Raw genomic sequence first — 27826 nt, 5'->3', positions numbered from 1 at the left:
CCTGGTAGCTTTGCTCCTTGGTGGGCTTGGATGGGTGGAAATGCTGGGCTTTATTCCAGATCCCCTTTTCCCCTTTTATTCCTGATTCCCTTCTACCTTTGGCAGCCAAATACTACCAGCACTTCACCTTGAGTAGCTTATTGATGGCTAGAAAATCTGCTGATTGCTTCAAAATCGTGGCCATGGAAAGGACCAGTATTTCATGGGTCATCTTCGCCTGTGCAACACTGGGTTTCTCAGCTCGAAAGACGTACTGAAAGGCAAGAAGAACAACGTCAGTGGTGTGCCTGCTCCCACCAGGGAGTTTCACAGAATGGTATGTCATGACTGACCTTTATGAAGGAGCGCAAGTAGTGGTCTAGGCCTTCTTCATGGCACTTGGACACTATGTGCAGAAGAACCCTGGGGAGAAATGTGGTTTGTGTTCAGCATGCAGCGCGAGGGCAAGCTCCTCCAGCTCATGAAAGCAGACACCGGCTGTGCCCTATCCTGCTCAACCCCCAAAGCCTCAACACTGGCAAGGTCTGATTGCTGCAAAGGTCCTGGTTTTCCAGACAGTACTTGCAGGCCAGTGTCCCTCACAGCTGTTGTGGCTGCACTACCCTTGCCGTAGCTCAATCTATCGACAGAGCACCTAGAGCTGAGCACCCAAAGCTTTTTACCCTGATGCTGGACTGGACCAGGTGTCACCCTGACCAGCTACCTTCAATGTTCAATGCTCCCTGCACAAGGAGGTGAGGTGGAGTGATTCCCTGTGGAGGATATCCCCTACTCATTAGCCTCTGTGCATACCAGGATTAAAGTCTGCAGATCCTTAAACCCATGTTGCAGTGAGCGTTAGGCACCTCAACAACATTCAGGGGTTAGATAAGTCAAAAATGAAAATATGAAGTTCATCTGCTCTGTAGCCAGTTCTCTTTGGCTGGTGTCACCCAACACAAGATGCATATCCAGATCTCTACATGAAGAGGGAGCCAAATTTCACCTTCTGCACACCACCAATTCATCCACATCATACAGCTTATTGCGTGTTGAGTCTATCCTCATTGTGAATTTTTTCCTAATGCTAATAAGAGTGATTTCTAACAACCATAGCACTACATCAAATCTGAAAAATCAATTAAAAAACAAAACAAAACACAAACAAACAAAAACAAAACAACAACAACAAAAGATCTCTGTGTGCTAGATTATTTTCAGGCTGCTGTCTTGCAGTTCACTGGGGATACACAACCCCTGAAGAACATGCCAGCCCCCTGGAAGCACTCCAGGAAGTTGATGAAGGCAGCAAGTGCCTGGCTTCCCCAGCCAGCATCAGGAATTTACATTCCAGTTCAAGTCAGAGGGAACAACAAACTGTTGCACATTGTCATAGACCCCATAGGCCAAACCACAGAGAGGAGTTTACAAGCTGCTTATCAGATAAGGCAGGTTTTAAATTCCACTCTGAACCACTGGATAAGAAAGCAGTTGTCATTAACAGAGAGCTACTGACAAATGGGAAAGGATCAGGCCAAACTTTGTACAGATCTGTGGAGCTGAACGTGGGAGCTGGTCACCCAGAAGGTAGCTGTGGGGTCACTTATTCCCCTGTCCTTGTCCTCTGGCAATTTGAGCAGAATCGGAGAGTGCTTGGCACAGAAGCAGTCCCCACACCTTCACCCCAGGACTGCGACTGCAACGGGATGCATATCCTTGGGGAACCAGGGCTGTTTCTGATCTTTGGTTTGAGAGCAAGATGCGTTTGATATGTGGATGCACAGTTCCTCCTGCAGTCGGAGCAAGCCCTCCATGCAGCGGCATCCAGCATTCCCCTAGGCATTGCAGCACTTTATAGAGCAAGAGCCATAGGAGGAAGATGCATGTTTTTAACGCATCCTTCGGTTTATGCGCATGGTGACCAGAGGCAGGACTGAAAGGCACTTTCAGACCTTTTGCTCTGTTTGGGAGCAGCGGCACGGCAGCCAGGCGCTAGGCAGCACTGCCCTCTGGGGGCTGCTGCCACAGCTGGGCAGGGACTGCCTGAGGCAGCCTCCAGGGAGGCAGCACCCTGCACCACGGGGTTTTTGGGGTTCGGGCTCCCACCCATGGTGACACCACCGGCAGCTGGGGCACACATGAACATTTCAGCATGCCAGTGACCCGGCTTCCCTGGCAGCAGCAAGCACCTCCAGCAAACCCTGCCCGACTGCTGAAGGGAGGTCTGAAACCTCCAGAATGAAGCCTGTGAGCCAAATGAAGTGGTGGGGAGGAGAAAATCCAAACCCCAGGTTCCAGGTGCTGCACTGGGATACCTCACCACAGATGTCACCTAGGACTACTGCTAATTATATTTCTTGTAGTGAGTGACAAAAAATCTGGATGGTTTCCCTGAAATCACTTGCCTAAGCATCCCCTCACCTCCTCGCCATCTCCAGCACTCCTTCTCGGCAGCTATCTTTAAACTAACGCATTTTCCCCCAGGCAGCTCCCAGGAAAAGGACCCCACACTGCCTCGTACCACTTGCCTGTGACAGAGGAAGACAGCATCTGCTGCTCCACTGCATGACCGTGCGACCACGCAGCAGTGGACAGCCAGCGCTGCCACTTAGCTCCCTGTAGTGTGAAACCACACCCGGGCTTGCACTGTAGTTTGTGGCTTTGCGTTTGCAACTGAAGAAAGACAGATGATTTACCAGACACTCACATGGTGCAGTTGACAGCTACTTCATCTTCCTGGGTCACATTTGTAAGGACTCTAAATAGTTGCATAAGAATTACAGGTAGAAACTGAATCATTACTTGGATCTCCATGGCGTGCAAACACTAAAACAAATGTTCAAAATACAGACACTTTTAGTTCAACATTTTGCAGATGTTAAATATTTATAGTGCACAGACATTTCTGTGGCAATATGACAGGCATTAGCAAATGTTTCAGGGTTTGGGCTTCAGCCTGCCAGAGGACAGGAGAACTTGGACCCAGAGCACTACTTACTGCCTGCCTTTCAGCTGACAGATTCCAGCTGCGTGCCTTCAGGGAGCGACATGAATCACTCATGGCAGGTATTAATCCTCCTCTCAGATGTGCCCAGGCAGCTATGACTTAATCAGAGGTCACATGCTACAGTTTGACCCCAGTAACCCAGAATTTAAGGCTGAAGGTTTGCTTCCAACTCTTCTCACCCTTTTTGACAGTTTTTTGATGTGACTAAGTAGCATTTTCACAAATGTCTTTGAAGCACATAAAACTGATGCCTGATAACTTGTGGTAAGACTTTTATCTAAAGGGCAGAGCTTGCTGTTGGAAATGGGATTTAAGTGACTTGATGAAAGCCAAGATCATCTGTTGTACACACCCTTCACCCGTCTCATAAATCTCTTTTGCCTGAATCTCGTGATATGAGTCCAGGAAGGACAGTGTGTTTCATTTTCAGTTTTCAAATCCGCAAATCTAAAGAAACATTTTGAAATCTGTATGTGGGTATTAAAATGACTGAAATTACTGATATATCAGTGGTAAGAAGCCCCCACTTGTGGCTAGCATAGAAATGTTTCCCTGCTTGCAGGCTGCAATATGGTCAGGGCAACAGTTTCTCTTAGTGCTTGGCTTCAAACCTGCAATTATTTTTACTACTTAAAATATTTGTATGCTATCTGAAACACACCCAGTAACTTTGTGATGATAAATCCTCACCACTGGAAATGGAGTTGTTGCTACAGCAGCAATCTCAAAAACAGGCAGTTATGGAAGGAAACAAGAACAGTAAACAGCCAAGAAATATATTCCCTACAGAAGCTTTTGTTGGACCTGCTCCGAGGCCCTTACTCATGCTGCAGCAAGTGCTGAAAAGCTAGGTCTGGGTCACAGGCCATCTGTGGTCAAACTTCACTGAGTTCACTGAGTTACAATCTCACAGATTTTTTTTTTCAGCCTGAAAAAAATAATCCTGTTTTGAATGGATAAATTTGTGAAAACAAGGAATCATGCTACAGTTTTAAAAGTTTAAATCAGATCTACGGCAGCAGCAGAGGAGTGTGTGAGCCTATCCAGAGGAGGGTTTGGCATGAGCATGGCAGAGCAATGCTGACTACATGTTTCTTCTACTGGGAAAAGCAGCAGGAAGCAGCACACAGACAGCAGACAGTTGTGTCAGTAAGCAAAGGTAAGGACCTTGCACAATGTGCTGGTCCCAGCACTGCAGTGAGCGTGTGTTCCTACAGAACATGGCTCTGGGTATTTACTGATGGTCCAGAAAACATAAACAAAACCTACTGACAGGCACTGTTCACCTTTAGGTATTTAACAAGCTCTCCAGGGACTTCCTTAGCTCCCGCCTGAACCAGCTGGCAGTACTGGAAGAATTTGTGCAAGTGCATGTCCTGGAAGAGATGAAAAGTAAATTCAGTGCAGCAGCCTCAGTTTTTGCCTGCCCCTACTTTCCAGCTTACACGTGAAACTCTGCTGACAGACCTGCAGCAGAGGGCCAGGAGCATGTACATTTCTAGCAAGGCTCCTGTCACTAGCAGTGGCACTCCTGGTCCCCAGCTGCCACCCCCCAGGACGACAGCACAGCTGCGACTCTTTCATATTGCCTCACTATCTGCCTCACTGTCCTCCTGCAGTCCATCTGAAGCAGACCTCAGCTCCTTCCTGTGCTTCTCTGTTTCCCTCCCTCCTCTTCCAATGTGAAACGTAATTAATGGGTTATTGAACCCTGAAACGCATCTGGGAATGCAATTTGAAGGGCTGTAGAGATACTGTGCTGCTCTTAGTTCTGTACAGAATCAGTAAGATCTTAAAACAGGTTTAGATGATGCTTATAAGAAGTTGCAGTGAATGTAAATGCAGCCGATCCCATCCAGCACAGGACAACAAGCCCTGCCAAGTACATTTCCGCATGAGCAGTACAGACAGGAGGTGCCCTGGAGCATTTGCTTGGGATCTTTGAACATCACATGAAACTTGGGGAAGTCCATCACCACCATGAGTCAAAAAAAACTCTTGAGGACTAGGTAAAACAGCCTAAACTGGTTTCAAAGGGAAATGAGGATTCTTGTTCACTTGTGAAAAGTGTCTGCTGTTGTCAGATTTATTTATTTATTTATTTATTTAAGTCAATGTACAGTCTATTATTTGGGAAAAATCTCCCACCTCCACCAGTTCTTTTCTCTTTTGCATCATTGAAGCAACTTATTTCAGAGTCACAGAATGGGCAAGGTTGGAAGGGACCTCTGAAGATTATCTAGTCCAACAGCTGTCTCATCAAATCTAGACAAAGCAGCAGACCCCTACAAGTAATCCCTGCTATGGAAGTGTCTCAGTGCTGCTCTGCAAACATGGGTACCTCTTTCCCACAGCACCTACAGCAGAGCAGCAGCAGAGATACAACAGTTGCTTCCTCTGCATTTGTGTTGAAAGTCTACAAGGACAAGATGTTTGACTCACCTGGGTGTAAATGGTTGAATCCAAGTGGATTCTGATTTTAAAGAGAGGCTTTGCTCCATCCACCCACTTTGCATCCACGCTGGACTGCTGTGAACAGACAACATTGAAGCACTTGGCCTCAGACTGTGAAGAGCAGGTGGTTCTGTGCGGGCAGACACCTGCTCAGAAGGTAAGGTTGGGGTGGAAGAACGGGGACCCCCAGTGACATGACTGCAGCCACGGCAGAGCAGAGGGGTCCACATGAGAACATGCATGCAGAGCATATGCCTACTGTCCTGAGCTGCACCATGTACAACAGCCCAGTCCAGCCAGTCACAGAAATATGATCTGCAACCTATACAATCACAGAAAGTGGAATGAAAGTGTCCCATCTCCCACCCCTTTGAATAGTAAGCTTTGGGGGATACACTCCTGTGAGGATATTTCCAGCCATTCAGAGCACAAGCACAAGGCAAGAACTTACAGCGGTAAAAAAAGCTCAGATTTTCTCTATGTTTAAGCCATTTTAAATATCCGCCCTACCCTTCGTGACTCTGTGTCCCCGAGACCCAGGTACCCAGGTGGAAGGTTGGATGAAACAGGCAAATGCCGTTCCAGGGTGACAATCCGTCCATCCTTCAGCAACGGGACCCAGGCGTACCCCACTGCAGAGGCAACCGAGGGACCAAAGTTAACAGACACACAGTGATACATGGTTAGCTCAATCTCCAAAAGGAGCTGTCTCTCACCCTAAGAAAATCCAACTCAGAGTAGTGCAAGTGGCTTCAAACAGGCTGGGATCGATCATGTCAGCCTTGCTAAAACATATTCTACCTGAAGACTCAGTGAACAAAACTCAGACAGTGCTCAACCAAGAGAAGGAGTGGGTTTGAGGAACAGAAATGATGTGTGAGCTGTGAGCACCGTGACAAGGACAAGTCCATCAGTTGTCTGAGGACTGGCGGGAAGGAGAAGCATCCCAACCAGGGGGACTTCAGTAGACTCAGTCTCTTACATGTGCCTAGTGTTGGCAGGCAACCTGGGAGGCTTTGATTTTGTGCCAAGTTTTTGTTAGTGACTTGACTGACTGTAGTCCTATTCACACAGGCCAAATCAAGAACGTGCAGAAATAGATGCCACATTGCAGCAAAAATATAAGATTTAGTTTAAACCCACAGAGATATGAGAAATGTGAGATACAGTTTAAACCCACAATTTGTCTTAGGTTGCTTTCAAAAAACAAAATTCAGATAAGCTACATTTGTGCGTCTAGACATACATTTCACGTGTCTACATTTATTTTATCTTGGACTCTTAAACTTCAACAGAAATAACGTAAGCAGTGAACATACCTTGAGTTTCAACGGTGTCCTGTTTTTTTGATGTTGCCTTTGTATTAATTTCACAGCTGACATGATAGAAGGTGAAAAGCAAATGATGCTTTTGATGGAGGTGAATTGGAAGCTCAATTTTAATCTAAAATGATATCATGATAGATAAGACTGTATTTTTAATCATGGAGTAGTATTTTAAGTTCTATTTTATTTCACAAATGTTACATTTTATGCAGTTACACAAGACACATTCCTACCCATCCAAGATAATTCCCGGCTAACATTTTCATCACATTTGCACATTAGTTATTAATGGGGGTGTGTGATTGAAGTGCACAAAGCATGACGGTAAAGACAGCAGAAAACAAACCTGCATTAAAAATTGACAAAGTCTCTTGCTTTGCAGGGCTCTTATACTGAGGCGCAAAGGGGAAAAGGGCTGGTGGTTTTGTTTTTTCCTTTTTCAATATTTCACCCAGCCCTGGAAAAATCCTGAAAAGCCACTTGGATTTGTAGTACCCAGGCAAATCAATTATTTCCCACCATTTTGCTTTACCTCATCGTAGAACTCTGGGCTCTGGTTGTGATGCAGCACAGCTGCGTATGCGTTTGCTGTCAGGAGGTTGCCTCCAGGTTTGCCATATATACACTGGAAGTACAAACGAGAAACTGGATTCAGAGGTGTTGCCACCCTAAAATAGCTGACCAAATTGAAACGGCGAGTATGAAAACTCAGTGCTTTCCTACCGTCCTGCTCAATTTGGCTGGCATATGGACAGCACAGCAGTGAGCAAATGGCAGTCACAGTTCCCTAGAAATAACAAGTACCCACCTTTAACGGCCTGGAATCAGCTTCATCTGAATCCCTGAACTCAATACAGACAGCAATATTCCTTGCCTGGAATGGGGAAGAACAGAAAGATGAGCCATTGCTCCAGGTCATCGCATCACCCCAAAGCCCACCAAGTCTGCCTGCAGCCTGTTCTCTGGTTTGCTCACCTTTGCAAACACTTTCTGGTTCTCATACTTCAAATGCAAGGGGTAGACATAAAGGTGGTTTTTGCAGACAGTGAAGGGATAACAGTATTTTGCAACTTCTGGGACAAGCTCCTCCACTTCAACTGCAATGTTCTCACAGCTCTTCTCAAAAGGCTTTATAGGAATATAAGAAGCTGTGACACAATCTAGAAGAGAAGAAAAGCTTGGATGAGCACACACCCCAAAAACATGGGAAGTACAGCTTATGTGACAGGAAATTTGTGGTCTGAAACTCTGCCATTGCTCCTGAGCACTCAGTTCTCTCCATACTGGAGGGTTGTGTGTGACCAGGCAGTGCGGCTTGGCCCACTCTCACAGAAACAATTAAGGGAAAATTCTCCTCTTAATCATGTGACATCTGAGGTCCCCATCTGCATTAGCATTACTGAGAAACGATGGGTGCACAGGCACCACGGTGCTCCGTTCTCCTTGCCAGAGAGGACTGCAGAAGCGGCACTTTGCTGCAGCTCTTGGCAAAGTTGAAGGGCCTTGTGGCCCACCCACGTCTGGGCAGTGATGGCTGCTCTGCCCAAGACCTCTACCCTGAGACTCCCAAAAATATGACCTGTTAAGTTACTGTTTTATAAGTCATGCAAATGCTACCTAACTGAAGCAGACAGGCTACTGAAATGATGACTTGAGACTGACTTCTCAAAATGCATCGGTTCTACTATGTCAGTCCTTGACTCTCTGCTTCAGAAAGATGCTTGATGGTTAGTTTGCCTGCAAATACCTGTGCATAATCCCCACCTAATTCACTGAGACTCACATCCATCATGAGGGAGAGTTCAGCTCAAGTGATGGTGCTCACAAATATTAAAAAAGGCTGCCAGAAAAGCCTTTTGGACAGGGGACTGGATCATAGAACCTATGACAGGAGCTGGCAAAGGCCCATGGGGTGACACTGAACACATCATGAGTGTGAAGAGTCAATCACACTGAGCATGTTTGTGAAGCCCTCTGGTGTTATAGAAGCCTGGCATAATAATAATGGCAAAAGCAGGCAGGTGGCTTCCTTTATATTTAGGATGTGACAATCAAGCTGCAAAGCAGATGCACCCCTCTGGTAAACCTCTGCACTTGAACCACAACACTCCAAAGAATCCATGAGAAAGGGTTACAAGTCAGCAGTTGTCCCGAATTACTCATTTCTTATTGCAACCCCAGGATATTCTTGCTAATGAAACAGAAAAACTCCCCATATAAGTGCTAATTCCTGAGGCTAGCACCACCAATACTTATTTTCAGATCCAAGATCCTTACTTGTGAAGTCCAGTGGGATGTCTTTGATGACAATATTTAACTGGGCTGGAATGACCTGTAGTTTTGTCTTCTCTGGTCTGCATTAGGAAGAAAGGAACAAGACTACGAATCTTGAACATTCAGGTGATGAACACATCAGCAGGGCTTTTTGTTACCTCCTGAGTATTTTAGAAAATGTCATCTCATGCTTACACTTACTGTTTAAAAATGTATATTAAAATGCCTGCTCAGCCTCTGCACCAGTCTCTTACACTTACTTCTTATACTCTGCTAAAAGCTTCAGCATATCTTCATTTGAGAGTTTGCCACTGTCTTGCTTGTACAGAGGAGAGAATTTTCCTTCAGCATCGAGCGTGCCCTGGGAGTCTTTGAAAACTGGTCTGCAGAAAAGAACAGACACACTTCCTAAGTGTTGGTAAATATGCAGACATCTGAGGACTTTGACAGTCTGGAATTTATCAGGCAAGAGGTTCGCTGGACAGTGACTGCTCTGATCACCTCCAGACCTCATGATCACTCTCCCATCCTCATGTGGTGTTTAGACCCCACACAGTCTGCAACACACCACGTCACATAGAATTGCACAGGACACCATCCACTTCTCTCAAGCCAGGTGAGAAATACACACCCAGACCAGCTCCAAATCTATTCCGCAGTCATAAATGTCCTTCAATCCCCTTCCACTAATACTGAGTAGTAAAGTATTTTCTTTACAGGAAAATCCAGCTCAGGAATACACATTGCAAGCTGTACACCACCAAATCCCATCTTACCATGACAATCATCTGGTGTTCCCATATCATTACTGTCACTTGCATCACCACCAAATGGCAATTAGCAACAGGAGGCAGAGGCAAAGGGTTGAACTTGCCTGTAGGGCCTTCTTCTGATGTGAGTTTTAAGGGAATTACCACTAATGTACTTTATCAGTCACATAAACTGGTAACAGTGAGGGAATAGGATCACTATTATCTGGTCATTCCCAAGAACATTAATTAAAGCAGAGCCAAAGCTGATTGCCACCCATCAGGCCAGGAGGTCTCCACTTTTATCCTTTCCCTGGGAATGCATGGTGCCAGGAAGGAATTTCTACACCAATTCCCGCAATAGCATGGGACTGGGTAATCCATCTCCAGGAATGTTCTGCCTTGAAATCAGTAACTGCAGGTCAGCGGGAAGGTTACTGCCTTCCCAGAACTGTTTACTATTTAATATTTTGTTTCTAATTCTAGATAGAGTATTTCAGGCCAATCCACGTTCTGCCTAGGGAGTCAGAGCCAGATTCTGCCCCCTGTTGCTTCCATGCAACGTCACTGACTTCAGCAAGTTGGCCCTTTGCCCACTCAGCCTAATGGTGTCCCAAATAACTTACAGCAGAAGCTCCCATACCAGCCAAAGCACAGTCCAAGGCAACTAACCTGGCAGCCCAGCCGAAGGGCATCCTGTACTGCCCAAGACGGCTGCACACCTGCTTGGCCACTTTATGGACCTTCTGGGCTGTCTGCAAAACACAAGAGAGAAGGTGAGCATGTGCCACTGCTTCCACACCACTGGAAGAAGAATAAAGGGTGAAAGAAGTGAGAAGACATTCTGTATTCCACAATGCACAGCCTTGCAGGCACACGGCATAACACTGCCCGAGCAGTCAATAGGAGATCTTTTGTCACTTCACACCATGCACATTTATTACTTTTGCAAAGCGGTAACAAACATGTCATGAGCACAGTCCTGCTGTGTGGCTTACAAAGTGCACAGAGGGAATGCCATCACATACCAGGTATTCCACACGTCAGTTTTCCAGGGACTAAGTTTGGTTGGCTGCAGCAAGGCAGCATCAATCTCTGTGCATGCCACGTGGAGCTGACGCACAGCAGGACCAAAGCCCCTCACTGACCACAATATGCGTAAGTTCCCCCATACAATCATGCATGCAGCAGGATAGAGGCAGGGCAATCAGAGTAAAGGGTGAAGCCTGTGTTCTGCTGCTACTAAAACATTGCTATTCCCAGTGGGAGTGAGGCAGGACCAGTCGGAGATGCTGTGTGTTGCACTATGTAGCAGTGTGGCCTCTTTCGCAGGGGATGACATGTTCTACTTCGCCACTGCCATACCAGGCTCTGCTTTGTTTCAGTGTAATGGGGAAAGTCCTCCTGCTCCAACTGCCTGGATCTTTCTAAAAATTGTCTGCCTCCTGCCAGAGGAAGGAGCTGATTCTCCCAGGAAAGCCCACATGAAGCCAGCCTGGGAACAGCACAGGTAGCAGAATAAATGAAGATCAGAATTTGCCAGAAAGAAGCTAAAGAGCTGCAGTTTCAGTTTCATCCATGTTTCAGACCACACTACTCGCCACAGCAAGACAACATTACTAAGCAGATACTCTCATGGGCCCATCCAATACCTTTCCCGGGTCCGAGTTTTTCATGTACGGCTCTGCACAGTGCGTAATGCTGCCCTGCAGCACCTTCTCCACACGGGCCACCAGGAAGATCTCCACATGTGGGTCAGTCACAGAGAAAACACCCTACAACAAATAGATAGTAGGCTGTCAGACAGTGGGACACCCTACTCACACCACTGGGTTTGGCCCCAGTTGTCTCACATCCCTTGCCACAGTCCACACAGACCCTGCTATGGCTGCTGCCACAGATGGGCCACAGGGGCTCACAAGGCGTGAGAACAGTCAGCTTTTGAAAAACTCTAGCTGGTACTTTGCCTATAGCTACCAGCAAGGCCAAAGTGGCGATCAGCTTGTGACACTGAACAAAACATGACAAAATCCCACAGCTCCAGAGAAAAGCTGACTTCCGCTTTTCCATTTGATTGACCTGTTTTCATTTCAGCAGATGAAGTGAGAGAAATATGGTCAATTGAGATGGCTGATGGCTGTCTCGGGGAAGCAATCTTTCCAAGTAGTTTTTAAACCATGGCTCGCACAACAGAGCATGGCCATTCACAGTGACAGCTCACGAGCACTGGCCCACACAATGGATAAGAACAAACCACAATGCTACTGAACAGCCACAACCTCAATAGAGACACAGAATGAGAGGCCAAAGTCAGTTCTTCACCCGTTTTATGTAGCGCAGGCAAGACTCGGGTATTCCATGCACAAGGTTCTCGCCTGGTGAACGTCCCTTGGTGTCCTCTGCCCCAGATGTGGAGGCATCCAGCAGCATATCACGAACAGATGGAGGGTTCAAGTCCACGTGGAAGTCAGCTGAAATCTTGCAATTATTCTTCAGGTCAAATAATGCCAAGCTTAGGAAAAAGGGCTCAACCTGGAAATTGAATATATGTGTCAAAAAAACACAAAAACAACATGCTACTGGCTCAAGAATAGTAACATTCATTGCCTTTCCCACTAGGTTTGCCTTCTGTATCTGTTTGTTCCTTTAGTTTAGTGTACCAGAATTTTCCAGGATTCATATAATCCATGCTTATTTGCTCTATAAATACATAAAACCACTTTTTCCCTTCATCATCTTGTATTTTGATCCGGACAATTTAAACAAAGCTACTTTAAAAAACAGCAGTGTAGAGGGGTTTATATAAATGATAAACTATGAAGTTATGAAGAAAAGATTACCCCAATCCATCAATTAGCATTGTGAATTATTCATCCCTTGTAATGAGAAAGAAAGCAACTTAAGAGTGTTTATGTTCACATGCTAGAGAACACTTCACTCGTCATTGTCCCAAGTCCATCAGCTCTGGACAGTCCAACTGCAAGGCATTAACAAAACGTTCCTTGGCTGCTATACACCGGGGCACAGAAGCAAAGTTAGTATAAAGCACCTCCCAGCTAGGAAAGCTTGAACACAAGGCTAACACTGCTGGGGAACCACACGTACAAAAGCTGCATCTCAGGAGGTGCTCTACAGATGAGGGCTGTCTCACACCAAGCTCATCTCGCTTTGTAGCTATTGACCTTGACAGCACAACGTAAGTAGCAGCAATTCCACATATTTTTAGTTCAAAGATCCCAGCAGGCATGTGTCCATGTAAGGATAAAAGTGAAGGCCTGCGATAAGGCTGTAGCATGTCTGAGACGTTACAACATAACTTGGAGGCATTACATCAATATTAAAAATGTGCTGATTAGGTCCAATGCTGGGCTTGATTAAGTACAAATAACAATCTCTGCTATCGGTGGTGTGCTCATCTGCTGGGAGTGACTGAGAAGAACAAGCCTGGTATACTAACTGATCCTACACGGACTGGGAGCTGCCAGTGTGAAACTATCACAAAGAGGCTTTGCAGTCCTAATAGGCACCAGACAAGGTACCATCAGCAGAGACTGGTCAGCTGGTGCTGCTGTCTCCCTCGCATGTAACGCTATCTGCTGCTCTGGGCACCACTGCATAAAGGGCTGACTCCAGCCACAGCAAGTATAGGACATGATAATAGGGAGCTTGTCTTGGGAGAAAAGACTGGTTTGTTCAGCCTGGCAGAACAAAGGCTGAGGAGAGATATAATTGCTGTCTACAGACCCGAGAGGCTCAGAAAATACAAGGAAGAGCTTTTTAGGTTAAGGTACAACTTTGGCACAATAACAAATGCATACAATAAAGTGGCTGTGAACACTGTTGGTCTGGGACTCAGGAGAAGGTTTCAGAATAGGGAAATCCCTTGCCATTAGAGGAAACGAAATAAAACACATCAGTGAGTGGTTTGGAGATGGAGCTTAATCATTTACCAACAGGACTTTCAAAGGGACTCAGAATACTGCAGACACGCTCCTTGTTCTCTATGCTTGTGAACCTCTGGCTTCCCAGCAGTCCCAGTTCCTGGCAGGCTGAGGCACGGAAGGACAAACTTCTTCCGCAAACACATTTTGGAACTCCAGAATACCAAGGCAGACAAATCCTGCAATGACCCTGGGCCAGCAGACACCACTGGCCCAGGTTCCATCACAGCTCATGACAGAATGGGATGTCTCTATCCACCCAGATTAACATACAATAGTTTTGTTGTTGTTGTTGTTGTTGTTGTTTTTTGTTTTGTTTTTTGCCAATGAATAGAAAGATGCCAAAGCAGGAAATGCCAGAGCTCTCCTTACGTTGGTAGGTCCTCCTTCTGATCGATCATTGAGCTGAGCAAGAAGGTTGAGGGACAAATCCTGGCAGCACACCACAAAGCGCCTGCTGCACTTTTCTTCAAACGGCTTCACGTCTGGCTCAATCCCTGAGAAGTCTAGCCTCTATACAGCAAAGAAAGAAATGTGGTCTCATTAAAAAAGAAAATATACACCTGAATAATGTTAAGGGATCACATTACAGCCAATACTATCTTAACCATTTTCATTTAGGTGGTGTAAAAAGTACAAGACATTCACAAATGAGTGTCATTTGGTGATGTTACACAAATGTATTCAAGACATGAATTCATGGGGATGTATCAATTTTTAGCAATCTGGTTTGTATAGCACAGAAAACTAAACCTCAGAATGATTTCAGTTCCTTCCTGCTTTGCTGTAACCCTGGGGATCTTCCCAAACACCATTTAGAGCTTGGGGAAGAAAGCGGAACATAAGCCGTCGTTACACTCAGAAAAGTATCTTCCACTTTGAAGATTTGACTAGTTTAAGAGATGGTCCCTGTGCCTGAAATAGAGAGAAGGCACATGCTGTTGGGATCGTGAACAACATCTTGAGCTGGAAGGCATTTCTAGATGCACAGCAATAACTGGCATGGTTAGCAACAACAAAGACTCTGCAGAGCTGGCTGGGAAATCCAAACTGCCTTGATTATAATCACCTCCTTCCTAACCGAGAACACCCATGGCTGGTCTGTGCCACAACATCTGCCCTTCTCAGAAAGCAGATACATAAATGACCAAAATACCATCAACCAGAAAAAGACCCTTAGCCTTCACCACACCCATTTTCCTGGGCACCAGGAACACACAGCTACCAGACACCCCTAAATACCAGCACATCTCTTAGTGACAATCTGACACAGTCTTATTAGTTTTTCCTCCTCACATCCTGCAGAAATCTGCATGCCAAACTTGGGATACTGAAATCTCACAAACAAGTAATTTCAGTAAAATAGGCTGCAATTGTTAATCTGATTCTAGGAAACTCTTACCATTGTTTTCCCCATTTCCCTTGCATGAGAAAAGTGCATTGCAGGTATATGTTCCTGCTCCCAGTTTGCTTAGCACAAGGCATACAAGCATGCAAGTATACATCATACTGCCTGGGGCAGTGATTTTGAATACCCAATGTTACAGCAGATGTGACTGGCCCACGCCATAATGAAGAGCTCTGTGTATGTAGGGAGAGCAGTAAATTTAGCCAAAATGTTTAGTTAGGAAAAAAGCATCTCAGATGCTCTTCATGCTACACTGAATGATATTTCCATTTTTATTATCTGAATAAAAGATAGGAAATTTCTCAAAGCTGCTCTTCAAAACAAACAAACAAACAAAACCACCACCACAACAAAAAACCTACAAACCTTTTAAAGACTAATTACATGTCCTTGGTAAACCAGGATGTTTTTTTTTTCACAGGTGTGAACAAGCCAAAGCATGCCAGAAGGAGAACCAGAAACTACGAAACAACTTGGAACACTTCTCTAAAGCCACATTAACAATTGCAGCTCATTCCACTGAAATCCCACACCTGGGCCTTGGCAGAAAGCTCAGCTAAGAGGTCAAAGCTGAGAAGAAAACAAGCCAAATAGTCAATGAACCCCTGTTCCAGTGCATGAGAACAGCATATGGTGTTTTTTGTTTGTACCTCCCCCACATCTAAAAACTCTCTTAAGACTGAGGCTCTCCCTGTAAGCTCCTAGGATTGTCTCTAAGATCACTGCTCCCTCCTCCAGATGTGCATTGATTTCTCCACTTCTAAAGCTTCTGACCCAACATGGGAACCTCCCAGAGGCCCATATGATGGGTTCAGGATCCAGAAACATCAAGATGCATCACATAAGCCAGCAAAGCTGGAGGGAGGCCCTTTGTGGGACTGTCGTGAGCTCTCCTTTTATTTGAGCTATCATCTAAGTTGTTTGGCTCATACTGAAAGGAACATGTGCTGCACTCCTATTCTCCAACCCACCAAAAAACATACTGGCTCTACAGGCAAATGCTGTGGCCATGCAAGGGAACAGGGTCGGCATGATGCCAAGGGAGCAAAACCTCAAATTTGCTAACAGGGGAATGTTTACCTGGACTTCTGGGTCAAAGGAAAAGAGGTTTTGTCTTCCATCATTTCTGCTCAGTTTGTTCAGCTGATCTGTTTCTCTTCCATACTAGGACAAAGAAAAGCATTGATGTTAGTGCCTGGCCACACAGAGGCAAACATTCGTTATTTGGAAAGAATGGGAGCAAAACAAAATGAATATGTTTCAGGTTCCCTTTGTGATATATGAGGTAATGCAAAGCTTCCTAGCTATATCTACCAACACCACACAGTCAGAGTATAATGATGTGGCTCTGCTAAATGAGAGAGCAGAGAGGAGGAGGCAACTGAGCTCTGGATCATGCAGGAGACAGCTGCCACTTAACTCCCTCTGCACTGATAGCAGGGACAGTCATCCCTGTGGAGCAGGAATGAGTAATACCAGCCATGACAACCCTTCATTCTGTAAGCATGGATCTCCCTCATGGGTCCCACACTAAGAGTGAGCGCCATGCAGCCTCAAACCATGGAGCTCCCCTAGCTCCATCCTGGAGACAGGAAGGTGAGATGCCCAAGACCCCAGCAGCACTTGGTGCTTGCCCAGCTCCCTCAGAGCTGAAGTCAAAGCACAGGGAAACTCCTGTTACAGATGTGGTGGAGAGAACTAGCTATAGGGCAGGGAAAGCGATCTCTACAAACACAATACCTTCATCAGCTCTGGATGCATGCTTCTCTCTAGGCTCTCCAGGATGTTTTCTGATTTTCCTTGCATGCTTGATTCATCATCTGCAAGGACAAAAACCACAGATGTTCAAAACAACTGCCTAAGCACCATTTTATTTCCCTCTGCCAGAAAGCATACTGCAATATTTGCTACAATAGCACAGAAACAGTTTATGGAGATTTTTCCACTTCTAGGATGTAAGATTTTTCCATAAATTACTAGTACCAGAGTGTACTATTAACAGCCTGCTATGTCTTTCCAAAGCGTAACTTCAGCACAGATCCAACTTTCCAGGAGTCTTGAAACACTGCCATGGATTTCCCATCCAGAGGAAGGGTCATGTTTCTCTGCACTTTTATTCCTCTGACTGTTGTCTACATTGTACTAAGCCATTCAGCATGATATCCTGTGTCAGCCACAATTCTTGCGATTAATCCAGAAAGAAAAATACATCTACATGCACGCTGCTCACATCCTGCTGGAGAATGGAGAAGATAGGTTTTTATTTATAAACTAACCTTGTGCAGATTCCACCGTATCTTTCTTCTCTTGCACCAAACTCTCAGTATTGCTCTGAATGATCTTTCTCAGAGTTACCAGCCACTCTTCCATCTCCTGCTCAGTTTCAGCTGCGAGATAGTGGCTGTATTTATCTATTGTCTTGAGTTCAAATGCATAGCGGCGCATTTTAGGACACTGGACAAACAAAAAGGGCAAGCTTTGTGTTACACTTTCCTCAATAACTCCGCATAGTACCTTCTGCAAGGCTCCTCTCTGCAGAAAGCATCCTGAACTGAAATACCATGACAGGGAAAAAAATCACCTAACTTAGAATATAAGAATGTCCTTGCCACAGCACCTCTCCTGCAGTTAATCACAAAGGGCTTTACAGTAGTGATCAAGCGGTATGCAGTTACTCTGAGAGTGGAAGAAAATCAGACTGAACCACAGACATAGCACTAAGGAACAGAAGCAAGCTCCTTCCTATGTCATTAGACCTTTAATATTTAGCCAGAGAAACCAGGAATTGGTTTTGTCCACAGTAATTTTGCACTCCAGCACATTTAGAGGCATCTATCTTAAAGGCAAGTGGTTCAATGCAATTTTTGGAGCTCTGCTGGCCTTTAAACAGCACTTTCTAATGAGAAGCCCAGGCAAATCTGATGCAACTTGGGAAGTACATCCTGTACATCACCGAGGCATCTCTACCACGGCTTTTATTCTATTCAGAAAGATAAATGGAAATGCAGAGCTCTGACTCATCTACACTGAAGAAAACAGTCAAAGTAATTTATGTTGCCCTGTACCAGCTCCATCACACTTGGTGCTTGAAGCTTCAGCAGAGACAGCAATGGCACAAGACAACAGCAATTCCCCCGTGCACTTCACTCTCAGCACAAAGCAACCCCAAGTTTAAGCCCAGTGCAAATACCTCCTCCAAGAACCTTACAGGCCATTTGCAGGAGGTAAGCCCCAAAGGGCTGTATGTTTGCATAGACATATCAAGACCTAACTTAAGAACCTAACAAGACCTAAGAAGAAGCTGGTGCTAATAGCAAACAAAGAAGGTGCCCAAGACGTAGCTGCACCAGCTATTTATTGGCCCCAATTCTCAGGGTGTGAGATATCCCCTTTACCAGGAAGGCACATGGTAAAGGGTATGGACAAAGCAGGAAGACTGACTGGGCAAAACAGCCATGGGTGAGTTTCTAAATTTATGCTTTCAGCCCTCAGTGTCACACACTGAGAGCATTTCTGTCTGATCTAGCAATGCATAAACCTACGTATGTAGTCATGGCGAAAGTACACCTACCTGAACAACATCATTGCAAGCATCCAAGAAGATACAGCCTTTGGATTCTTTTGAAATTTTCTCATCTTTGTAGGAATTAAGAATGTAGGAGCCATCTGTAAGTTGTGACAAGTAAAAATACCTCCTCTTGAATACCTGCAAAAGTGCAAAGTCTTGCTCATTCAAGTATTCACTCTTCTGTATATTACAAGCAAAAGTCTCAGTTTCAGTATCTGCCCTCCTGCTATGGAGAAAATACTATAAATAGAAGCACTGATGACCCTAGAGTGTTGCAAATGCACCCCTTTGAGTACAACTTGTTTTTGTGCAGGGAGATTTTCTTGTCTTCTTTTATTTTAACGTTCTTGTTGTTATTATAAGTTCTCCCATCTAAAGCAAAGCCCCAGGGCTTCAAGCTCATCTCTCCGCTGGCTCCAGACTCATTTGTCTTCACAAAGTAACGCTGCATGGTAAATTCAGATCAGCACATTGCTTGAAGATTCATCCCGCCCTAAAGCAGGTATTTCCAGAGCCTTTTTGATAAAGACCTCAGTTAGAATTACAAAGCAATTCTCCGGAAGACTTTGGAGCAGATGTGGAAATTCCTAGCACTCAAATACAAGCCAAAGAACACTGTAATCCATGCAACTGCTCAAGGTATTTTGTTGTTGTTGTCATTTTTTCCTAACACACCTATTTTCATGAACTAGCTTTGGCTTAGTATGTTCAATTCTCACCTTAAAAAGGAGTAAATCTGGGAAAAGTATTCATATGCTTGAGCTATCGATCGTTATGAAGAGACCCCAGATAGATTTAAAAAGAAAAAGCTCTCCAGCTTTTTCTCAGAACACCTTCCTTCACATTTGTCAGCTCACAGGCAGGGTACTATCATTCAGGAGAACATTCTGGCAGCAATTAAGATAGCACCATATGCTGCCAGGTGTGTGAGGAGCAGGGTGCATTTCACAGTTGCTGGATATCAGGAGAACCACAAAGCAAGCCAGGGCAAGCAGCATTGCGACGCTCAGAGTATTTCCACTGTTCTGAATATCTGGAAGAGCTATGAACGAACACAGCATTTTTTATCCCAGATAGGAGAGTGCCAGTAATTTCCTGCACCCACCACTACTGACACAATCGTATGTTCAATAATACCATTTGCTCACTTGCATGGAACTGGTAGGGAGCACTGTGACTAACTGCTCTGAACGGTAACCTCTGGCATCATTTAGATGAGCAGTTTGCTGCGGAGATGCATCAAAGGTTGTGGAGCTTCAGATTTACTGAAAAAAAATGCAACTAAACCTTAGTTTAGCAAAGCGTAAAAACACATAGAAATCTAAGTCTGCTAAGTGTTACACCAAGTTAAACACTGATTCAGCACTTCATTGAATCAGTCTTGGAAACTTTGATAGTTAATGCTACAGAAACCCATTATACATGTATATCTCTCTACACATTACAGGGTTGATATCCCTCATGGATATGGGGTTTCATGCAAAACCATTTGTATCCTCTGAATTCTGTTCAAGGGAAAGATGCAGAAGCAAGAAGCAAACACTGTTCCTGTAACCTTCGCCCCACTTCAAAGCACTGCTGTAAAATAATTGTCAGAAGTCTACAAACATTTAAAATAAATAGTATAAACCTAAAAACAGAGGAAACATCCCTTTTGATCAGGTTACAGACGTTGCGGATGAGCATGGAAATTGCAGAAGGACAGCTAGAGAACTGGAGAAGTCTGTTAGAGAGGAAAGAAGAGAAAATCCTGACACCCTTGTTGCAGAGCAGCCCACTGAAGCAGTGGGAAGTTCTTTGCAAAGGAAAGGTTACTCTCAAATAATTTTTGGCAGCTGTAGCATCATTACAGCTTGCTCATGGGCTGGCTCTCCACAAAATACACTCTGTATGAGCTTAGCAACAGCATGAGGTACCAGAGACTCAGTATGTCACAGCAGCGAAAGAACCAGCACACAGAAGATGGTCATGTCTGCTTCCACAGTAGAGCAGCAGCTTCTTGAAGTGGTGGTAAGGGTGAAGACTTTCAAAGTCCTCAGATTTCTCACATGCGCCTTAGACGGTGTTTTGTAAGACACAGCAGCGACCAACTCAGAAAATGGCCACTCCTTACTGGTACTTTAAGTTTAATGAGAGATTTTTATTAACTGAACTGAAAGCAGTGCAGTTCAGGCATCTCTGAAAGGTGGGTCTAAGGTGCTGGGCACTGAGGCCAACAATACCACAGGAGCCTCAGTCAAGAATGGACATAACTAACTGCTTTGAATATATATGGTAGTACCTCCTTCTCCAGAAGTTACAGGAGCCAAAATGACTTCAAACTTGCTGTTCAGAAAAACAGATAAACTGAAATCCCTGCTCTATTTCCTTCAAGTACATGAGAAGTCATTTTAAAACTCAAATTAAAATTAGCCATATGAACTGCCCAGTTCCACTTATGAATGTAAAATGTGTTGAACTGAACCTTAGAGCAACTGACCTTACAAAGTAAAGAACCCCACTGCAGCCATTCCTCAGCTGCACAGTTGAACATAATTACCTAATATTCTTTCTCTCTATGCTTTAAGAAGGCAACTGCAGGGTAGAGCAACAGAAAGGCCCATTGCCACAGCAAAAACCTTCAGTTGAACTATAAAAAACTTCCCCTGCAAAATCTAAGCAATGTCATGCCAGATTATGTACAAGGGAGAACAGGAGACAATGCAGCTGTTGCTTTTAGGTCAGTAATGCTCCATCTCCTCAGTGACATCATCCTTCCTCTTAGAGCAAAGCCTTGTCATTTCAATTTAAAATTGTTCTCTGTACGTATTTTCTACTGCCAAGGAAACTATCTATTCATAAAGTCTTCATTGCAGGGCAGCTGTTTCAGTTATTTAAATTGCCTTCCTCTTCCTAGCCTCAGCTGCTCATCATGAAAAGAGTTTTGGTTTTCTAAAGCATGCTTTGCCTTTTTCTTCAGCTTGCTTGTCATGATTTGAAGTGCATTGGTCTTATATTCTTGGGAGGGAAGGGTCAAAAGCTGTTTCCAGATTGGTTTTCCAATCTACTTTGGGATGGTCTACAAAACAGATGGACATCCAACTGAACTTGAACCCACTGCTGTACTCCTGCTACCTTTAGAGATGTGAGCTGAACTTAACAGGGATTATGTCTCGTTTCCAATTAACACAATGCTGGATCAGTCTCACCTTCATGGTAACAGTGATTGTGCTGTTTACATTTGCTTTGTGCAACCAGCCTTGCTTTATCACACCACCCTTCTGGGAGCACAGTGATGAGGAATCCTGAAAGAGAGCAAAGGATCATAAAAAGAGGAGGTCACGTGAACTGCCTTCCATGCAAAATTTCCCTTGGACATGAGCGTACGTCTGCACTGGAAAGCAATATTGAGAACTACAGCAACAAAGCTATCATGTAGAATGTACACATACACAGCTACATATACAGTGTGACCACAATAAAATATCAGGGTCATCTCTTTCCAACAAAGAAGTGAAACAGGTTAGTTATGGTCATCTTTAACAAGGAAAAATTACATCTGTGCTGACAGAACTGCACATGGATTTTGCAATGAAGAAATGCGTGGTTCTTAGGTAGTATTTCAAAAACCCAGGGAAGCAAGAAGTTTTCAAAATGGTCTGTTTGGACAGTTGCAAAATGCAGAACATTAGATTTATTTCATCATTTCCTTTCGTACAAATCAACTTGCATTTTAAGTTTAGGTAAAAGAACAGCAAACCCAAATAACTGAAAAGTAACTAGAGCATTTCACATTTATCAAAACAATAAGTTTCAAGTGACTCAACTGCATTCTTCTTGGCATACTGGCTGGGATTTCTATCTTTTGTCCTGTCCTCTGGTCCCAGAATGGGTGAACAGCTCTCCAACCACATCCAACAGTGACCTCCACTGAAGATGGAGGGAAACAAGATCCCAGACTGATTAAAAAACTTGCCCTGGTCTTTTCAGTGACTCAGCAGCAGAGATAGACCTGGACTGACTGTTGACGAGCTATCAAGGTACTAGTTTAAATCATCTCCAGCACCTCAAATGTCAGGTTTTCACTCTTTTCTTGTCAAACTTCCAGTGAAAAAAGTAAAATTTCTAATGCTTTATTTCTCTGGGTAGAACAACCAATAATTTATCCTTTATAATGGTTCGCCCTTTTTTATCAAGGGATTTCTTTTACTCAAATTTCCATTGCATAGTTCTAATGCAAATGTTCTGTCAGGAAATTGTAACAGAATCCTTTAGATATGGCCAAGCCAAAAGACATAAATGTCAAAATATCTGCCAAAGTATCTGGAATACTCTTCCATTGCCAACAACAGTAACTTCATTTGTTTGCGTATTTGGGACACTGATCAGAAGAAAAAAAGGTCTCCACCAAATTCTGATAGCATATTTTTATCTCTTTACTTTTTCAGAGGTATGCTGATAAGCTCTGTCTCAGTTTTGTCTCCAGCCAAAATTAGATATTATTAAAGAAGTAACAGCTCAAGTTAACAGTGTAATGAAATGCAGCCAAAAAAAATAAGGCCAAACTTGACAATACATTTCCATTTATAAAAAAGTCATCCAAATCCAGACATGAGGTGTGGGACATGCATAGCAATTGTTAAAAATGTGTATGAAACGGCCCTTCAAATCTACAGCTTTGCAAGACAGAAACTTTCCTGTTCCTCAGCAGCAGCACCTTGGTGCCATGAGGATTTTAAACAGCTGGACTAAATTCTTCAGACTGTAAACTAAAATTTCTTAGCGTCAAGTGTTGGAACTAAACTTCACATGGTAATTGATAAAGAAATATGTTAACATGCCAATGCCCTACCCCAAAAATGCAATATGCATGGGGAAAACATGGCATATGTATTTCCTGAAATGACTGCCAGGTTTGAGATATCGCAATTGTCAGAGCCCCCAGCTCCTCCATGTGGAAAATCTCTCAAGCTGCAAAATCTCCCCTGCAGACAGGTAAACACAAAGGTGCTAGCTTCCAGAAGAGGTGAATGCCTCTGAATATCTGCAGAGTGTATACAGAATTAGATTGATGTGCTGTGAACATGCTGGGGAGAAGTAACTGGTTAAGAATGACAGATTACAAGGCAAAGCGCCAACCTGTTAAAAGAAGAGGACCCTGATATTGCTGTATCACCATGTAATGAAAACTAAACTGCCCACTTTAAATTATGCTCACAAAGAATTTTACTTAGTAAATTTCTTGGCTTCCTTTTTTTATTTCCCCTATTTCATTGCTGGACTCTATCAAGTGAAAAAGCCATGAGAAACATTAAGGCTAATCTTCCACCTAATTTAGGAGACTCTTGACTCCAAGAGATTATCTTGTCACACTTTCAAATAAATCACTGTCTCAGTTTTGGCCCCATATCTGCAGTATGAAGCATTTCATCATAAAGCCGTTCCTGGGAGCTGAATTCTGACTTTGTCTTGTGAAATATTCGTTATAACAGATCTTAGAGTAGAATATGTAAAAATCTTTCTCCTTACCTCGTCTTTTTCAAAGTCTTCATCGATTTCAAACACATGACTTGGAATCTTGTCTGGCCTAAAGGATTTGCTGAAATCACAACATTTTCATTTTTAATGACTGGGAAACAAGGATGCACAAAGCCAGCTATCTGATGCTGGCTCCACAACCGACTGTCAAACTGCAGATTACAGAGCACAGCAGAACTGTCCAACTGTAGAAGAGTTCAAAAGACTACAGCCCCTTACAGCTGGAGATATCTAACTTCTGAATGCACTTCATTGAAGCTAAGCACAAGGAGCATGTAATTAACATTCTCTGTATTAGCCGCCTGCCTTTGCAGAGTTTTTGCTGACTTGCATTTGTGCAACACAGGGATGAAGCAGATCTATCTATCTTCCATCCTGCTAAAGGAGAAGCCAGATCAGACTGCAAGATTATTCACAAATTTTAATACAATTTGTTCAACAGTGTTGCTGTGTTGTTGCTTCGCTTCCCTGCTAGATCTTCAGAACAGACCTACTTTGGCCAGACTTTTTCTCCTAAGCCTGATCAAACCACAACCCCATGACCATGTATTAGTATTCCAAGGGAGCATGAAACTTACCATGGCAACATCCGAAAGTCGCCTGAGTATTCCTCATATTTGTAGTTTACCACATGCCAGTCTGAGCTGTAGGTTTTAATGCACTGAAAAGAAAACAATACAGGTATTTGAAAGCTACAGAAAGCATAACAAAACCATGCACAAGTTCAAAAGGTTACAGACTGCTGGGTGATGTAAGTATAAGTGGAAAGCGTGAACTTATTTTTGTGCTACCATACAAGATGTCATAAGGAACCTTTTCAGCACAGAGACAAAAATCACACAGCATCTGGACTGCCACACAGCTGCTGATTTTGTATCCACATAGCTCTAACACTTTAAAAAAGGAATAGTGATTTGATTGTCTTAGAGGGCAGCATTTTACAAAAACAAATCTGCAGCACTCAGGATGAAGCTAGAGAGGCTGTGCAGCCCAGCCCTTGCCCTGCTGCACACCCCGCACCTTGCAGCTCAAGCCCCACACGTTGTCTGCATACAAAACCTGATGAAAACAAGTGCCATATGAGAGGCATGTAGGAACTAGCTAGTGCAGTACCCTGCCAGTGATCAGTGCTTCCGAAGATAAACTAAGTGATCTACAACCTCATAGACAAGCAGCTACAGCAGAGCATCTTGCTTAAGGGAGAAGGTGCGCTGAGCACAGGCATTGCATGGACTTTTACCCCTACCTCTTTGACAAAGAGACTCTGAGCTTTCTTCAGAGCATCTTCTGGCACTGTAGACTGGACAGTCCTTCTCTGACGACTGATAACTGAAATCTGCAGGGAAAAGGAGAAAATGGTTTCAGTGTAAACTGGGTCTTCAGGAATTGATACTTGCTTTAGATAAATATGGCGGGCCCAAATCACCAGTGGGTTGTTTCACTTTTATGTGTTAGTAATTCAGCCAAAATCAACATGTAGACAAGTGAGGAAATTTTCCAAAGTAAACAGGACTGGAGATGAACAAGTCTCAAACATGAGAAAGAGCCAGTGCAAACTCACAGACACATCTTCAATCGGAAATATCAGCAGGTCCCGGAGGGGATCACTGTAGATTTGAACTTTGCGTTGAAGGATCACGTTCTCATAATCTAAGGGTTCAACAACTTTGGTTTTTTCCTGTAGGATGAATAAAAGGTAGAATATTTACAGATGTATAATATATAAAATAACCAGTAAGTAACATCTTGTGCCTAATTTGGTCTGACAACTTCAAACCATGTTACCAATGGACTGCTTATGAATTCAACAATCAGATACTTGCATGATACAAGGAACTACTGATGTACATGCATTGCAGTGAGGGAAACAAGGGGTTACGTTATTTGTGCTTGGTAATAAGCTACAGGAAGAAAGCAAGTACTGTGCTGTTCTTCTCCAGGCACAGTTTCTAATTTCTTAATGGAGAAAGCAATTCTCCTGGAAAGGCCACAGCTTTAACAGCTACAAGCTTCAGCTTTCACCAGTAGGAGCAGCTCATCTGCACAGCTCAGAAGGAATATGGACTCTACACCAGCTCGAAGCCAGTTTTGCTAGACAAGATGATGAGAGTTGTGCTATCTCTGGAAATGTGCTGCTGGTGGGATGGTAGTAAGCTGGTTGCAATAACCTCCAGTGCAGGAATCTCTCCCTGTGGAATGAAGATTCCCCTGGAAAGCCCTCTCCATAAATCACACCTCAGCCACAGCCCACATCTGGAAAACCCCGGGGCCTGGTTTTCCTCTCACTTACGTTTCTGGAAAGCAAGAGGAACTTCTCCATAATCTCTGGAGTCACCAGTAAGAACTATTAGGAGAATGCCAGTATGCTTACTACCGCATTACTTCTGTTCATGCTACAAGCCCAGAAAACATAGCTTTAAAATGTTAGAAAAACAAAGACAAGTTCCAAAGTAGGAAAACATCATCTCAGCTGCCCACTCCTAGACTTTGGCTTTCATAAGCAAGAGTCAGGAACTTAGCACTGCAGTTGTAAAAATGACACTAAATCAAACCCATGACCCTGTATGCACAAGAATGCTCATAACAAAAGGGGAAGTAAATTCCAATACATGAACTTTCCCTTGCTTTGAATTCTTACCAAAAGACTGTCAATGCCTGGCCATGCTATGGATGGTATTAACAAACCCCCCCCAGCTTGTGTGGAGCCAGGCTGGCACGTGCCCCAGGGAGCTAACACCCTTGTAAGACAGTGTGCTCGGGCTCTTCACCCTTGGAAAAGGAATGACAGATGCTTCTCCAACAGCAGCAAGATTTACCACACAGTTGTTTCTTTTTCTTTTTTTTTTTTTTTAAAACCCGGATGAACTACTTGCATAGCTCCCTCAATTAAAAATTAGACTGGTGGAAGTCTCTTGCTGAAGCCAACAAAAGCTGCAGCCTGAGAAAATGACTCAAAAATAAGGATTGAAAGCTCAGCACCATATAAAACCACCAGGTAAATAAATAGCCGTGCCACTGAGCATCCAAAGAACTCAACATTGCCTGTGACGCATGAGAGAAGAAATCAACATTGCTCTTCCAAAAGCAATCATAGCCAGAGTTTCTGTCCTATGCCCTTGGCACCTGAGTCTCCAGCATGGGTTAATATGATCAAGCCCTTTGCAGAAAATGTGAGCCACTTGTTCTAATGACAGCTGAGCATCTCTTGTGTTGAAGTGGAGCTGGTGCTGGGACTTTGGGGAGAAAGTTGTCACATCAGCAGGTAACAGTATCAGGTGAGAGCCATTCAGGGGTGGTCATGTTTTAATCTTGTTTTTATCTTTTTCTGAAACACTGTAGAAAATCTTGTTATGTTGATATCTTCTCATACAGAAGCATCTTAACAAATAAAGGAATTGTAGATTTTTTCCCCTTTTTCTGCTATACTCTGGCATATGGTAAAAAGAGAATAAAAATCCAGGCTCTGCGGCAGACCTGGATGGTCTGATGGACTGGAACAGCGAAGGCAGACGTCTCTCTGAAGCTGCCTCTGGTTTTTCCCACTCAAAGGGCAGCCCTGCTGAGTAGAGGCTGTTCTTCCATCCCAGGTGCATGCCCAGGAAAC

At 44.0% G+C, this 27826-nt stretch overlaps 1 protein-coding gene across 3 annotated transcripts in view; it reads right to left on the bottom strand.

Moving 5' to 3' along the window:
- The window catches only part of DOCK11 (dedicator of cytokinesis 11), an 80773-nt gene that overhangs the window by 39480 nt on the left and 13467 nt on the right, over window positions 1-27826 (bottom strand). For 2 of the 3 annotated variants that reach the window (XM_068697647.1, XM_068697645.1), the window contains exons 2-26: window positions 25784-25900; window positions 25469-25558; window positions 24801-24883; window positions 24214-24283; window positions 21894-21989; window positions 18709-18843; window positions 17414-17591; window positions 16878-16957; window positions 16218-16301; window positions 14102-14242; window positions 12111-12320; window positions 11441-11563; window positions 10461-10543; window positions 9300-9422; window positions 9043-9119; window positions 7741-7925; window positions 7574-7639; window positions 7298-7390; window positions 6760-6883; window positions 5951-6072; window positions 5429-5515; window positions 4273-4362; window positions 2687-2805; window positions 333-402; window positions 128-253 (exon numbers count right to left, since the gene is read on the bottom strand). In XM_068697647.1, coding sequence (XP_068553748.1) covers window positions 128-253; window positions 333-402; window positions 2687-2805; window positions 4273-4362; window positions 5429-5515; window positions 5951-6072; window positions 6760-6883; window positions 7298-7390; window positions 7574-7639; window positions 7741-7925; window positions 9043-9119; window positions 9300-9422; window positions 10461-10543; window positions 11441-11563; window positions 12111-12320; window positions 14102-14242; window positions 16218-16301; window positions 16878-16957; window positions 17414-17591; window positions 18709-18843; window positions 21894-21989; window positions 24214-24283; window positions 24801-24883; window positions 25469-25558; window positions 25784-25900 — 2772 coding nt within the window. The remainder of the gene's footprint in view (window positions 1-127; window positions 254-332; window positions 403-2686; window positions 2806-4272; window positions 4363-5428; window positions 5516-5950; window positions 6073-6759; window positions 6884-7297; window positions 7391-7573; window positions 7640-7740; window positions 7926-9042; window positions 9120-9299; window positions 9423-10460; window positions 10544-11440; window positions 11564-12110; window positions 12321-14101; window positions 14243-16217; window positions 16302-16877; window positions 16958-17413; window positions 17592-18708; window positions 18844-21893; window positions 21990-24213; window positions 24284-24800; window positions 24884-25468; window positions 25559-25783; window positions 25901-27826) is intronic. The other variant, XM_068697646.1, reaches the window with a different exon arrangement.

The sequence above is a fragment of the Anas acuta genome, chromosome 13, assembly GCF_963932015.1.
Source record: "Anas acuta chromosome 13, bAnaAcu1.1, whole genome shotgun sequence".
Taxonomy (NCBI): Eukaryota; Metazoa; Chordata; class Aves; order Anseriformes; family Anatidae; genus Anas; species Anas acuta.
Note: the sequence above shows the minus strand (reverse complement) of the source record. Positions and strands in the feature narration are given on the sequence as shown.